General features: G+C 37.1%; 2 protein-coding genes across 4 annotated transcripts in view; both read right to left on the bottom strand.

The window, feature by feature from the left end:
* Window positions 1-16,083, bottom strand: part of LOC138713499 (golgin subfamily A member 6-like protein 24) — a 588,053-nt gene that overhangs the window by 364,205 nt on the left and 207,765 nt on the right. Inside the window, exon 1 of one of the 3 annotated variants that reach the window (XM_069845710.1) lies at window positions 10,972-11,223. The exons of the other annotated variants lie outside the window; for them this stretch is intronic. The gene's annotated coding sequence lies outside the window, so the exon portion shown is untranslated. Of the gene's footprint in view, window positions 1-10,971; window positions 11,224-16,083 lie in introns of those variants that run through there. 3 annotated transcript variants of the gene reach the window in all.
* On the bottom strand, window positions 4,388-10,153 carry LOC138711637 (ankyrin repeat domain-containing protein 65-like). Its single transcript, XM_069842772.1, has 5 exons — window positions 9,773-10,153; window positions 9,408-9,470; window positions 8,478-8,552; window positions 6,021-6,484; window positions 4,388-4,523 (listed from the first exon to the last, which is right to left on the bottom strand). Exons 1-5 carry the CDS (start codon window positions 10,034-10,036, stop codon window positions 4,388-4,390), a joined length of 1,002 nt encoding a protein of 333 aa, XP_069698873.1. The 5' UTR covers window positions 10,037-10,153.

Here is a 16,083-nt window from a genome sequence, read left to right on the forward strand (position 1 = left end):
CACTGCCGACGTCAGTAGCCTATGTGGTACGGACAAGAGTTTCTTCCGTGTGTGAGACAGGCAAAAGCTGAAACGGAAAAGCTGAAAGAAGAATCGGAAAGGGTAAGGGATTCACTGTTGCCATATTTACAGTTACTGCTGAACACATTAAATTAGGTCACAGTTAAGGCTTTATTCCACAGAACTATTTCCTCCTACCAGGTACTCAGAAAATGGATGACGAGGGAAATTGAAAAAGAGCTAAGATCAAATAATATAAATTATTTTCAACAATGAAAATAGTGAAAACCAAATTCAAATCACGACTGAGAGACAAATACCTTCGTGATCAACTACGACTGGCAGTAAGTGACATAATTCCTGATTTTGAAACTTTGTCGCAGAGACATTCTGAAGACAGTTAATTTTAGGTTGTGATATTGTGTCCTATGTTTTCTTATTCATTTCTTTCTTCGTTACACGTACTAAACATTAGTTTGTAACCTTGTACTGTATAAAATTATATTTAAGTGCTTGACGTAAGGAAAATGAAAATCCGTTAATAAGTCAGACAGTTGCTTCACTTCCCCTTCGGGTGTCCGCCTCCCTCCATAGGTGCTATGCACGTTGCAGGTTATACAGTGGCTCGGCGCACGATCACATTTTCGCCAAGGCTGGTTTAGAGCAAGTTGATAATTTCAATAAGATAATTTGTCTGCAAACACTATGAAGAGAATCCTATTTGTGATAGTCTCAGAAATTAATTGTAATAATAATAGTAATAATAATAATAATAATAATAATAATAATAATAATAATAATAATAATAATAATAATAATAATAAAGCAATATTACAATACGGCCTTAGTATTTTTGTGAGGTTTATGTGTTTGTGGAGACCAATGAAAAGATTTTTTGTAAATTACTTTTATTTTAATTTTTTTGTGTAATGAGTAGACCTACATGTCGTCGTGTTACACCTTGTCATGCCTCCACCTTCGATCTAGTATAAGCTTCTCTCTAGTTCAGAACTTTGCATAACTTATAGCCTATTCATGGACAAATATATTTTCGGTGGAATATGAAAGAATGAGCAACGAAAGTTTGAATGAAAGAGAAATTAATTTAGACCTAATGAAAAAACAAATGGATGAAGAAATGAATAAACAAACAAAAGAATAATGGAAAAATGATAGGTTTAATGATGAATGAACAAAAGGATTAATCATAAATAATTAAAATGATAAATGAAGGAAGGATTTAATTCAAATAAACGACAGGACATGAATCATAAATAATATAATGAATAAATAAACGTGTGAATAAAAGAAATACTTGAAAAATTAACTAATTAATTAAAGAACGTAGCTTACCCATGAACATGTGGTTTTAGGCGTAATAGATCAACTATTGACCAGATATTTTGTATTCGACAGATAATGGAGAAAAAATGGGAGTATAAGGGTACAGTACATCAGTTATTCATAGTTTTAAAAAATGCATATGACTCGGTTAAGAGAGAAGTTTTATATGATATTCTTATTGAATTTGGTATTCCCAAGAAACTAGTTCCATTAATTAAAATATGTCTCAGTGAAACGTACAGCAGAGTTCGTATAGGCCAGTTTCTGTCTCATGCGTTTCCAATTCACTGCGGGCTAAAGCAAGGAGAAGCACTATCACCTTTACTTTTTAACTTTGCTCTAGATTATGCCATTAGGAAAGTCCAGGATAACAGAGAGGACTTGGAATTGAACGGGTTACATCAGCTGCTTGTCTACGCGGATGACGTGAATATGTTAAGAGAAAGTCCACAAACGATTAGGGAAAACACGGGAATTTTACTGGAAGCAAGTAAAGAGATAGGTTTGGAAGTAAATCCCGAGAAGACAAAGTATATGATTATGTCTCGTGACGAGAATATTGTACGAAATGGAAATATAAAAATTGGAAATTTATCTTTTGAAGAGGTGGAGAATTTCAAATATCTGGGAGCAACAGTAACAAATATAAATGTTGCTAGGGAGGAAATTAAACACAGAATAAATATGGGAAATGCCTGTTATTATTCGGTTGAGAAACTTTTATCATCCAGTCTGCTGTCGAAAAATCTGAAAGTTAGAATTTATAAAACAGTTATATTATCGGTTGTTCTGTATGGTTGTGAAACTTGGACTCTCACTTTGAGAGAGGAACAGAGATTAAGGGTATTTGAGAATAAGGTGCTTAGGAAAATATTTGGGGCTAAGAGGGATGAAGTTAAAGGAGAATGGAGAAAGTTACACAACACAGAACTGCACGCATTGTATTCTTCACCTAACATAATTAGGAACATTAAATCCAAACGTTTGAGATGGGCAGGGCATGTAGCAAGTAAGGGCGAATCCAGAAATGCATATAGAGTGTTAGTTGGGAGGCCGGAGGGAAAAAGACCTTTAGGGAGGCCGAGACGTAGATGGGAAGATAATATTAAAATGGATTTGAGGGAGGTGGGATATGATGATAGAGAATGGATTAATCTTGCTCAGAATAGGGACCAATGGCGGGCTTATGTGAGGGCGGCAATGAACCTCCGGGTTCCTTAAAAGCCAGTAACTAAGTATTATTATTATTATTATTATTATTATTATTATTATTATTATTATTATTATTATTATTATTATTATTATTATTATTGATAATCGTGGGTCGTTACCATTGCAAGCAGTCGTGTTCTGTGTTTGTAGAGACTTTTTAGTAAGATGTCCTTCCAACAGGTTACTAGCCTGGAGGAAGTAAGTCCAGTGGTGGGGTTACCACCTATAGCCTCTGGACAGGCAAACAACTTTAATCAAATGGCAGAAAGTTTCAATATGGAAATTTCAACTGACAAATCTGAAGTGATGGCTTTTTTTAGGAAAGGAACCAGTCCGTAGCAAAATTTGCATCAATAATAAGATCATAGAACAAGTCAAAAATTTTAGTTATCTCGGTTACCAAATTTCATATGAAGAAGAAAAGGATTTGAATGAGAAAATTATTAAATTCAACAGAGCAATGGGGATAATTAATCAGATATTCAAACCAACCTTAGTACAAAAACACACGCGCACCAGAATTTATAAAACATTGGCCAAACCTATAGGCTACTCTGTTTTGGTAGTGAAGCTTGGACGATTCGTAATATTGATTCACAAAGATTAACGGCGGCAGAAATGAGATTTATGCGTCGTACAGCGGGATACACGAGAATGGATCACATTAAAATTTTTGACATTATGAAAGAACTGCAGATTGAACCGATTACGGAATACCTACAGAAATACAGACAAAACTGGAGATCACATGTCATCAGAATGCCTCGTTCTAGAATTCCACGCCAAATTTTAAATTACCATCCTGTGGAAAAGAGATCCTTGGGCAGATCGTTCAAGCGTTGGCAAGACACCGTAACGGGCCACTAGGCCCAATACATGCAAGGATGATGATGATGATGATGATGATGATGATGATTTTTTTTTTCATATACGAGTACGATGAAATTCTTAACTCTTTAATAATAATTTTTATGCTCGACCATGCCGAAATGTAGTAATTATACACCTGGTAGCAGACCTTTAATGCATTTCATTAAAGTACACCTACTCATTAAAGGTCAGGTCTTTCAGCCAATGACGACTCAGATTACAACTGTTCAGCCAATGACAGGTCAGCTTTCTACCGTTATAAAACCGCAAATATCGATTATTCTCGGATATACAATCGAAAGAGAATTAGCGAAAAGTCACGGAGGCTGGAAATCCAATACTGTCGCAGAAGGTTATGTTCTGTTACTATAATAATTAGCGTTAATTGTAAATAGTATTCAAATAAATTCAATTTGTCATCTCGTTTTTCAATGTCTAATTTAATTTCAATGTTATCTCTGTAGGTTCTTATGGCCTAGCAAGGTCAATGTGGACATCTGTTCCTCGGAAAAAATCAATACTTTCGCGTCTGCGCACATCTCACAACATACGTGACATTGCTAAACAAAATAATAATATCAAGTTAGAAATATGGTCGAGCATAAAAAGTCGTATGAAACTCGCCTATAATGGTAATTAAGAAGCTCGTATGAAAATTATGAAACTCGCTTGCGCTCGCTTCATAAATATCCATACTCACCTCTTAATTACCTTCATTATAGGCTCGTTGTATAATGTACTATTAATCACATACCTTAATGTTCGTTCTCAGCACAAAACATTGCAACCTCGGTTTTAGTCCACGTGGATTAGACAAGTACGAGTGCTATTCATAAAGTAACTTCCGTTTATTTTTTACATACCTGTGAATGACGTTACAGGATTTGGTTACAATACGTTTGAAAGTATACACTCTAGTTTATTTTTCCATATAGTTTCCAGTCACATTGAGACAATTCTCTTAGCGTTTGACAAGCTTTGAAATTCCGCAGTCGTACAATTCGGCCGCCTGCGACTGAAGCCAACCTACGACGCTGGTTTTCAACTCTTCATCATCGTCAAAGCGCTTCGAGCCAAGCCACGTCTTCATGATGAACCTGCGGTTTACACTAACCTTTTCGTCAACCAAACGAATCAGATATGCATTCACGATACTCGGTCGACAACTTCTCTCTTCATCATGGACATTGGTTCGCACATTTTTGAACATACAGCAGCATTGTCTTACGCCACCTTCACTCATTACGTCTGGCCCATAAACTTCACAAAGTTGGCGATGGATTTCACTAGCTTTACAGTTTTTGGCCACAAGAAATCTTATTACAGACAGTACCTCACACCTGGCGGGACTTGCGACTGCATCACACATTTTGACAGCTTATGGCTCAGAGAGGAACAAAGACACGACCTTGACTCTACTGCTGCTCGATGCGTACTTCTTCAAGGTACACTCCTTCGCAAGAGCGGCGCCACTGTCTCTGTTGTTATGCACGCTATATGAAAACGGAAGTTACTTTATGAATAGCCCTCGTAGGTGTCATTTAATAATGGAAGCAGCTTATTGCTTGCAATATTGAAATTGAGGCGAGTGATTGGAGCGGCGACATAAGAAATTGAAAACAATAACGCAATTAAATTTCAAAGACCTGCCGAATGTTAACCATGAGAGCGCGGGGATATATCCATATATACAGGGTTAGTTAAAAGTTTCGCACCACCTAAATAACTTTTGAAGCATATGGTTCAGTGACATGAAACTTGGTATGTGGGTATAACCATATACTAGGAACTCAATAATGGTATTACCGAGTTTTTTCTACTTCCGGTTTAACCGGAAGTAATTCTAACTCTCTTATTATAAATGGAACACCCAATATATATTTTTATTTTTGAATAGTGCTTATTAAGAGCTTTCCAAAAAGTACCCACACTTGATACTTCTGTACAAATTGAATGTTTCTAAATAAAAATGGAATTGGTGCAAGATATTCCTTAAAGCCTGGTTAAGTCATTCCTTAATTGATTTCTATGATCGAGTGACACATTGTAAAGCAGCTGAGGGCTACCAATTTGAACACATATTCTAGAAGGTGAGCCAGATTTGTTTTGTTTTTGTTAAGGAAGGATTATTTCATTATTTTAATATTCTAGCTGTGAATGTCGAGTTCGTGCAGGAACATCGATGCCTACAGAAATGCTTTTCTTCTGATAGGCTTATTGCGAAAAAATATAGGAATAAAAATGGCCGTAGTATTGATGTACATGTGAGCAGCAGGAACACTAGCGGCAGCCAGTGGCGTATCAAGGTCATCAGTCAGTGTCAGGCAACTAACTTACTGTGCTTGAAATAGTCTAGTTGAGATACTGAACGATCAGTGGCGTATCAGAATCACACAATAATAACAATAATTCTGTATAAGTTTTACACAGACAGTGATACAAACATCAACAATTTTTTATATTTTTATTTGGATAATGTGTACAGCAATTTGAACAATAATTATAAATACAATCGAATGTTGATGATGGTAATAATAATAATAATAATAATAATAATAATAATAATAATAATAGTAATAATAATCGTCAGTGGCGTATCAAGCTCCTTATTCCTCGCCCCCCGCTCAGCGCCATGCTGCAACAGCAGCTGCACCACTGGGGCGTGGCCGTTAAATGCTGCCCAGTGCAGTGCAGTCCACTGGTGTTCATCATCAGGCTCGTTGGGCCGCGCCCCAGCTGCCAGCAGCAGCTCACACACTGCACGGGGCCCATTGTATGCAGCCCCATGCAGAGCAGTGCCGCCAGATAGTCCTCCCTTCATATTCGGCCGCGCCTCGGCAGCCAGTAGCGCCCTGCACGCATCCTGGCGGCCTTCACGTGCTGCCAGCCACAAGGGCGTGCGGCCATCATGATCCTCGGCGTTCACCTGGCTGCCTGCATCCAGGAGCAGCTGCACCCTGTGTGTGTCCCCCCACTGTGCTGCCCGGTGTAGCTCAGTCCTGCCTTGGCTGTCCTTCTGCTGCAGGTTGGGCCTGACCTCAGCCGCAGCTCTGAGCTTCTGCAGCAGACAAAACAATCTGGTCAGAGGAAACTCAGTCAGCTAGGTGACAGTTCACTAGGCTGAGTGAAGCTGATGGCAGTAGTAGTGACAGTAGCCATAACTACAGTAATGTCAGTAGTAGTGACAGTAGCCATGACTACATTAATGTAACTAGTAGTGGCAGAAGCCATAACTACAGTAAACAGTAGTAGTGACAGTAGCATAATTACAGTAATGTCAGTAGTAATGACAATATTCATAACTACAGTAATGTCAGTATGTGTGGCAGTAGGCATAACTACAGAAATGTCAATAGTAGCGACAGTAACCATAACTACAGCAATGACAACAGTAGTGACAGTAGGTATAACAACAATAATGTCAGTAGTAGTGCCAGTAGCCATAACTATAGTAATATCAGTAGTATCGACAGTAGACATAATTACATTGATGTCAGTATTAGTGTCAGTAGCCATAAATACACCAATGTCAGTAGTAGTGACAGCAGCCATAACTACAGTAATGTTAGTAGTAGTGACAGTAGCCATAACTATAGTAATGTCAGTAGTAGTGACCGTATCCATAACTATAGTAATGTCAGTAGTAGAGACAGTAGCCATAACTACAGCAATGTCAGTAGTAGTGACAGTAGCCGTAACTACAATAATGTCAGTAGTAGTGACAGTATCCATAACTACAGTAATGTCAGTAGTGGTAACCGTATCCATGACTACAGTAATGTCAGTAGCAGAGACAGTAGCCATAACTGCAGCAATATCAGTAGTAGTGACAGTAGCCGTAACTACAATAATGTCAGTAGTAGTGACAGTATCCATAACTACAGTAATGTCAGTAGTGGTAACCGTAACCATAACTACAGTAATGTCAGTAGTAGCAACAGTAGCCATAACTACAGTAATGACAGTAGTAGTGACAGTAGGCATAACTACAGTAATATCAGTAGTAGCGACGGTAGCCATAACTACAGTAATGACAGTAGTAGTGACAGTAGCCATAACTACAGTAATATCAGTAGTAGCGACGGTAGCCATAACTACAGTAATGACAGTAGTAGTGACAGTAGGCATAACTACAGTAATATCAGTAGTAGCGACGGTAGCCATAACTACAGTAATGACAGTAGTAGTGACAGTAGGCATAACTACAATAATATCAGTAGTAGCGACGGTAGCCATAACTACAGTAATGACAGTAGTAGCGACAGTAGGCATAACTACAGTAATGTCAGTAGTAGCGACGGTAGCCATAACTACAGTAATGACAGTAGTAGCGACGGTAGGCATAACTACAGTAATGACAGTAGTAGTGACAGTAGGCATAACTACAGTAATATCAGTAGTAGCGACGGTAGCCATAACTACAGTAATGACAGTAGTAGTGACAGTAGGTATAACTACAATAATATCAGTAGTAGCGACGGTAGCCATAACTACATTAATGTCAGTAGTAGTGACAGTAGCCATAACTACAGTAATGTCAGTAGTAGTGACAGTAGCCATGACTACAGTAATGCCAGTACTATTAGTAGTTATAGCAGTAGTAGTAGCAGTAATAAAGTGTTGGTGGTAGTTCTAGTCTGAAAACTGAAATTAAATTTGCTCTCCAACTGCAGCTTGCATGTCATCTGCCATCTTCTTCAGTTCCTCGCCTTTTAGGCCCTACCTGCAGTTCTTTTCGTATGATTCGCAGTTCCTTCTCCTTACTCTTTAATTAAAAACCAATCTGGTTGAGAAAAAACTCAAATGCCGATAACTTGACTAGAAACATGACTATTTTGATGATGATGATGATGATGTTGATGATGATTATGATGATGATGATTTTCTGATAATAATAATAATAATAATAATAATAATAATAATAATAATAATAATAATAATACTTCTTTATTGTAACTATTTTTATTTTGATCATTATTAAAATTTGAAATGACTGAATAGAGCTGGTAAACTCCCTCGTATCTGTAACCATGGTAATGGCTCACACTTACTTCTTCCATCTGGCGCCTCATTTCTCGCACAGACTCCAGTTTTTGTCGGAGCTTCCCCAGGTGTTGCTGGTAACTCTGTAATATAAGCAATTCTGGATTAGATAAAGCTCAGCTAGTAAGGTGATAGCATGTCTAAGTAATTTTATCTTTTCGGATCGGGCAGAAGTGAAGATTGAATTTACAGTACGTAAGGTACTCTTTTATAGAGTAGGTACAGAATTATTTCAACATGAGTTACTAGTACGAAGAACGAAACTGGCAATTGGAATTAGGTACAATAGTCTATAGTGCGATAATATGCACAAAAGAACTGAAGCCTGTATCGAAATGAATGGCCACCATTTTAAAATATATGTTTAAATATCCATATTATGATTATTTTTCAATTTAACTTCATTCTCTATATTGTACGCTAATGTGCTGTAACAGTACAATATACACTGCATAATGAATACGTCCGAATGGAGAGCTCAATTCGTGAGTAAAAACACTAAGTGTTAATAATGTACTGTATTTTGATTAAACAAAAACCTAATGAAAATTATCGAACTCAAAATCGCGATACTTCCTAGTTTACGTAAATGGATGAACTACTTTTCTTCCCTCCTATACCTAGTAGAGTGATTTCTATTTTACGCCAGTATCATCGAACTCCAGTCTTAGAAGGGGGAGCAAGCGGTGGTTCCGGTTGTAGACCTTAATCCAAGGATATAGCCAGGTTAATATTAAACATGTTCGTAAAAATAAAATGATGTCCCTGTATAATGGAGTACCCATATTTATCATTCAATTAAGTGCCCATTTGAACACACCTTAGCGTCTGCATGTCTGCCTATTTTAAAGTTTTTCGTGCTTACTGGTCCGATCTTCACTGTACCCTCAACTGCCCAATTACTGTATCAGTAACCATGGTAACAGCTCATCACTTACCTTTTCCTGCTGGAGCCGCAACTGTTGCTCTCCTTCATATTTCTGCCTCAGTTCTGCTTTCTCCTGTAACCACAAAGGAATCAGGTTCAGACGTAGCCCAGTCAGTAAGGTGGCAGTACGATGAGAAACAGAATAACTCACAACCAACTACTGAATGTATTGCACTAAACAACACGACATTTCTAATTCTATCTTCGCATTTTCTACATATCTAAAAACTGGTCTTAACTCTTTTCCAATTTCCCTCATCACCCATTTTCTGAATGTCTGGTATGAGCAACTAGTTCTGTGGAATAAAGCCTTACTGTGACCCAATCTAAGGTGTTCAGCAGTAACTGTAAATATGGCAACAGCGGAACTCTTACTCTTTCCGATTCTTCTTTCAGCTTCTTCATTTCAGCTTGTGTCTCTCTCAGTTCCCTCTCTTTCAGCTTCAATCTCTCCTCAATGTCGTTGCTGCTCCCTACTTTTTCCTCTTCCTTCCTTGCCTCCAGGCCACGCAGGGACCGCGAGTCCAACCTCTCCTTGAGGACCCTGACTTCCTCTATGACAGGAAGCAGCAGTCGAACCTGTCCCTCCAGGGTCTTCACTCGCTGTTTCAAATGGGGAACAGGGTTGGGCTTTGCCATCCTTGTACACCAGAAAGCAAGAATAACAGTGAAGCATTGAAATATTATTTAAAAATTACTAGTAGGCCTACTTATCTATCTTACAGCTACTGTAAGGGATGTTCCGGTTCGAATTATATTTCTGATTGTTTCAATACATACTATAAATGGTATTAGAATTGGAGTATTTCCTGTAAATTAATAATAATCACAAAACCAAAAATTAGGATTGCAGTTTTCAAGGTCACTTTTGTCCATCAAATACTTCGCTTTGGTCAAATATGTTACCAAGTCCGTAAATATTCGTTCTAAAAGTAATGGACGACAATAATATAGCTTCACCCTCCTGCCTAATGTCAAGGGCTAGCCTCAGAATATCAGAGCTGTGGGCAGATTAGCTACGTTCCCATGTTTAGATAAATCGCATCTAGGTTACTTTAACATTTATTACTGATTTTCTCTTGTTTGCAGTTCATTGCAATACCATACTTGACATGTAGATACTTGTAACAACTTCACACGTTCGTTACCATAGAAATCTACAGTTGCTTCTTTGCACATCCTGAAATATCAGCAGTGCTACAACAATACCATAATCGCCAAGGCCTGGATGTTGCTAGCATGTTACCTTTTATCTAAGAAGTTACAGATATTGTTAGGCCCTACTATAGGACTATAGATTACATAAATATTCATCATTGACTTCTGGCTGTAAAACCCACAGTTTTTGGACTTTTTCGTTTTGAGTTTCATTTTTGCAGTTTTAGCACCAAATTCTTGGCCATTTTTGAAATTTTTGCTATTCGTCTTAGTTTTTGTTTTTTGTTTTGTATCAAATTGAATAATATATTATTTTATTTTATTTCCAGCCTGCAAATCTATAATTATGATCAGTTTCTACGTCGTTATAATACGTGATTATGAAGAAGAAGCTGTTGTTCACAGCCAGAACTTACCTTGTGAATTGAAAATGAAGTTATGTTAACACTGAGCGAAACGAAGAACGGTGCTACCAACAGTCACGGAGTTCTGGTCAATTCCGAACACAATCGTCCACAGACTTTGTACACGGAGAGAAAAGTGAAGAAGTTCGAACCAAAAACCACTTGGTTGAAAACGAGAATGAGTAGTGATGCAGCCCTGCTTCTGAGGAGTTATATAGTGCCTTATCTACCGGTTAACAAACAGCCAGATAAAGCTGTCAGACAGCTTACACAAGCAAGGAAGAGGAGATAATAACAAGTGGCGCTTGAAGACAGCCAATAGGAGAAAGAGTTATGAATAAATAAAATTGCAATGTAGGCCTAACGGTAAGATAACTCAATGACTTTCATCTTAAAATAAATATTAATAAGATACTAGTATAGATAGATCACGTGACTGGTATCACAAGTCAACAGCTTGTTATACTATTCACAGAGGTTGAACAACAATCCACTCACCGTGTGATAAAGGTTCTGTCTTTCTTAATTACCCGTCTGTCTGTCTTTCTCGTCCATCCAGCTGTTTGTGTCCGTGTGTATAGTCCTATAGTTGTGATCTGTGATAACTTGTAAGCTATGCCTGATATTCGAAATAATAAATAACAATTGGAAACATTGCAGAGTGTTTGTGTGTATAATGCATTATAACTGCCAAGTTGATCCGCTTTCTTACCACTCAGTCCTTCGCTGCTGTCCATAACGAACATGGGAATATAATATAGGCTGCATTGCCTGAAAATGGCAGTCCTATAGTGACCAGCTAACAAAGCCAGCAGAGATTTGTGTGTCAACACTTTACTCGTTTCTCCTCATTTTAAAAAGAAAGAGAGTTGGGTTTTGAATAGAGGAATTTTTCCCTTAAGTAAGCACTGAGTAATTAATTTAAAAATAAACATATGCTGTGATATGTGTGGAATGCATAGCATTATATTTTGTGGGTATTTGTGCCCTTATCAGGTGTTGAGACGCCATTTTTAAACTTCTTGCATTATGGATTTTTAAATCACTTGTCCCCTTTTATTGTTGTTTTTGGTAAATAGAATTTTCGAAAAAAAATTATTTAAAATACTCTTTGATATGAGTGGAATGCATTGCATAACATTTCGTGTGTATTTGTGCCCTTATCAGATGTTGAGACGCCATTTTTAAACTTCCTGCGTTATGGATTTTTAAATCACTTGTCCCCTTTTATTGTTGTTTTTGGTAACGATCCCAACAATAGGTTTTTTCTCTTCTCTCCTTCCTTCCTTCCTTCCACCTGAAGACGAAGGGAGAACCACACTTCGAAACGTTGTGTGTCTTAATTTTTTGATTGTGACAACCAGCAATGGAAAAAGTCCAAACCCCTCACCTAAGCATTAACAATCCACCATTGCTTTCCAACCCCTCATTTAGATCAGCGTGTACTTAACTTACAAATGGCTTTTAGAGAACCTGGCCTGCCTCAAATCCATTTTAGTTCATTTTGAATCTTGCGTATACTACTTTTAACACTTGAATATAATTAATTGATTAACTAGTGGAGTTACTCGTGTTAATTATGTAAACACAAACTACACCAATACATAAACAAATTACACCCAAAACTTCAATACACACTAGAACTTGAAAACAACAACTCCATAAATTTCCTAGACATCACCATAACAAAAATCGACAACAAACACACCTACAAAATATACAGAATACCAACCATCACCACCACACCCATACACAACACATCTAACCACCCCATACAACACAAACATGCTGCATTCAGGACAATGGTACACAGATTACTCAACATACCCATGAGCCAACAACACTACAATGAAGAAGTGAACACAATCAAATACATAGCACTAGCACAAGAAAACGGATACAATCCAAACATAATAGACAACATCATAAGGAAGACAAAACAAAAACTTCACAAACACAAAAGCACGCAAAACACAACACAAACACAAGAACACAAAAAATACATCACACTAACATATGAAAACAAAAGTACACGTAAGATCGCATCTTCATTCAGAAAACAGAAATACAACATAACATACAGGACAGAAAACACACTACAAAGACATCTCAACACACAAACAAATAAATACAACCACACAGGTGTATACAAACTGACATGTAATAATTGCGATAAGTTCTACATAGGACTGACAGGCAGATCATTCCAACATGCTACAAAGAACACATTAAAGCAATAACCAGAGGACACAGTAGGTCTACATCTACATACGCCGATCACATAACCAATGCTACTCACACATACAATAACATAAATGCGGACATGGAAATCCTACACATACAACCCAAGAACCAAAAACTCAACACACTAGAACAGTACGAAATATACAAACACATTAAAACACACCCCGATAAAATTCTCAACACACAAATCAATTTCAGTACACTCACACACACACACACACACTATTTGACTCCACTCTTCAACACCTTTCAACAATCAAACACACCCACATAACAGGCAGAGAAGTTCGAGATGACGCCGTGATCTAGTAGGCTCTGAGGATGGTGCGTGAAGCACTGAAACAGCTGTAAGCCGCACAAATCTTACATAATTAACACGAGTAAGTCCACTAGTTAATCAATTAATTCCATTTTAGTATTATCCTCCCATCTACATCTCGGCCTTCCCAAAAGTCTTTTTCCCTCAGGCTCAGTTCTCACAACTAACACTCTATACGCCTTTCTGAATTCACCCATAGGCCATAGGGTAATTTGAATAGCTGGGTAATTTGGATAATGTTAAACGTTTGCAAGTGTTGCTGGGAGATTCGTGTCGCCACCTTATACGTTTTATGATAGAAATAGTGTGCAGGCTGTATACAGCATAATGGTACAAGTTAGCGGAGAAATCAGTGAATTCAAGGTCTGTGTAGTCATTTGTCTTGAGCTAGGCAGAATGTGAACGCTCGTTGTTTCTGTGATTTATAAGTATGTGTTCTTTTGTTTTAAGCTTTTGTGAAATTAATGTTTAAACAATGAGTTTAACATAACTGATCATGTTACCTGCATGCATTAGCTATCGCCTCGTTGAACAGTGGCGGATTATGTTGCATAGTTTTTGTATCATTTTACGATAACTTTTTATTGACGCGCGAGGAAATTTGAATATATTTCAGGGGGGCAATTTGATACAATATTAAACACTAATATTTAATTATACATAATTGTAAGAAATTTCCATTATTTCAGAAGAAGATAGCCTACATTATTTGAAAAATTACGCTCGAAGCAGCGGAGTAGAGAGAGAAGGGTGGCTGACAATATAGTGTCCGTTATAGGATCTGCACAGATATTTCATGTCTCATACATAGGTTTGTATAGAAAAGTAGCCTACAATAAAAAAAGAGGTGAGATGAATGTAGTATCGCCTGGAATGTTACCCTGATGTCTTTCATTACAAGCATATGATATCGACTCGAACATCGACCAGAAATTCAAATTCGCAATGTTGATGGTTTGAGTAGCAATCCAGATGCTACAACTGCGATTCCGCAGATTATTCCTTTCTTGGAAGATCCGTCTATTTTCCCAACACCATCATCTGATATAGCTACAGAAACTGCCAAGCATGACATTCTTTCAAGAGTCCATAGGCCTGCTTATGTACAAGATGATTGGCCCAGAGCAAAGCTTGAGTCATTATTTCGTAGACATTTGGAACTGTCAGTACAAGATGGTTGTCTGTTATGGGGCTCAAGATTAGTTCTCCCCTCCCCACCGCCCAGTCTTCAAAAATAGAGTAGGTACTAAATTGCTCCATAACGGCCATCCAGAAATTTTCAATATGAAAAGTTTAGGTCGTAGCTAATATGTTTGGTGGCTGGTTTTGGTGCATCAGCTGAGAGTATTGTTAAAACCTGTGCAGTTTGTCAGCTGCCACGACCAAAGCTGCCTAAGCAAACTGGCTCATTGTGGGGGAAAAGAATCCAAATTATATATTTGACTGATAATGGATTGGCTGGGCCGTTCCACAAACAAAACTTCCTAGTTTTAGTGGATACTTTTTCAAGATGGTTGGAACTTGTGCGGCTTAACTCTAAAAATTCCCAAACTGTTATTGTGTCACTCAGACGCATTTTAGACACGCATGGATTGCCATCAACAGCAGTCCCTGATAATGGCACACAATTTCTTCAATGGAATTCAATACGTTCTTACAACGGAATGGAATTAAACATGCCACTAGAGCCCCGTACAATCCATCTTCTAATGGATCAGTCGAACATCAAGTTCCTGAAGTGCAGAACTCGTTGAGGAGGCTCTATCGGTCGTGGGAAGCTGGATTGTCAAGATTCTTGCTGAGGCAACACACTGCCACGAATGTCAATGGATCTACACCAGGGGAGCTGCTTATGGAAAGGATCAGATCAAACCAAATGGTTTCCATAATAATAATAATAATAATAATAATAATAATAATAATAATAATAATAATAATAATAATAATAATGGTAATGATAATAATAGTAATAACAATAATACTAATTTTATTTATTTTATTTATTTATTTTATTCAGAATATTAACGTGCAAAACAACAGCACAAGGCCAATTACAGTTCAGCACAAGATACAAAACAAAACAAAACAACAAATGATGATGAGAATGAATGATAGAAAATGGCAGTGAGATGAAATACAATCAATATAATAGCCAACATTAATCATTGACCAAATGCAACAAAATAAATAGCACAAATAATTATTAAAATTAGCACAGAGAGATAATTAAAATAATGGCAATTAAATAAAATGAATTAATGAAATCATATAAATGAAGACTGGAATCATATAAGTAGTATTGTAAAAATATGCAAATGACGAGAACAGTATGATACATATCTTAACAAATGGCATAAATAATAAAACTGACCTAAAAACTAAAAAAGTATATACTACGCATTAAATGGATCCTAGTTCAATCCATGCAAATTAGCATATTTAATACATCTGCAGATAATAATAGTAATAATAATAATAATAGTATTAATAATAATAATAGTAATGGTAATAATAATAGTAATAATAATAACATTAATAATAATATTATTAATAATAGTAAT

The sequence above is a fragment of the Periplaneta americana genome, chromosome 2 (assembly GCF_040183065.1).
Source record: "Periplaneta americana isolate PAMFEO1 chromosome 2, P.americana_PAMFEO1_priV1, whole genome shotgun sequence".
NCBI lineage: Eukaryota > Metazoa > Arthropoda > Insecta > Blattodea > Blattidae > Periplaneta > Periplaneta americana.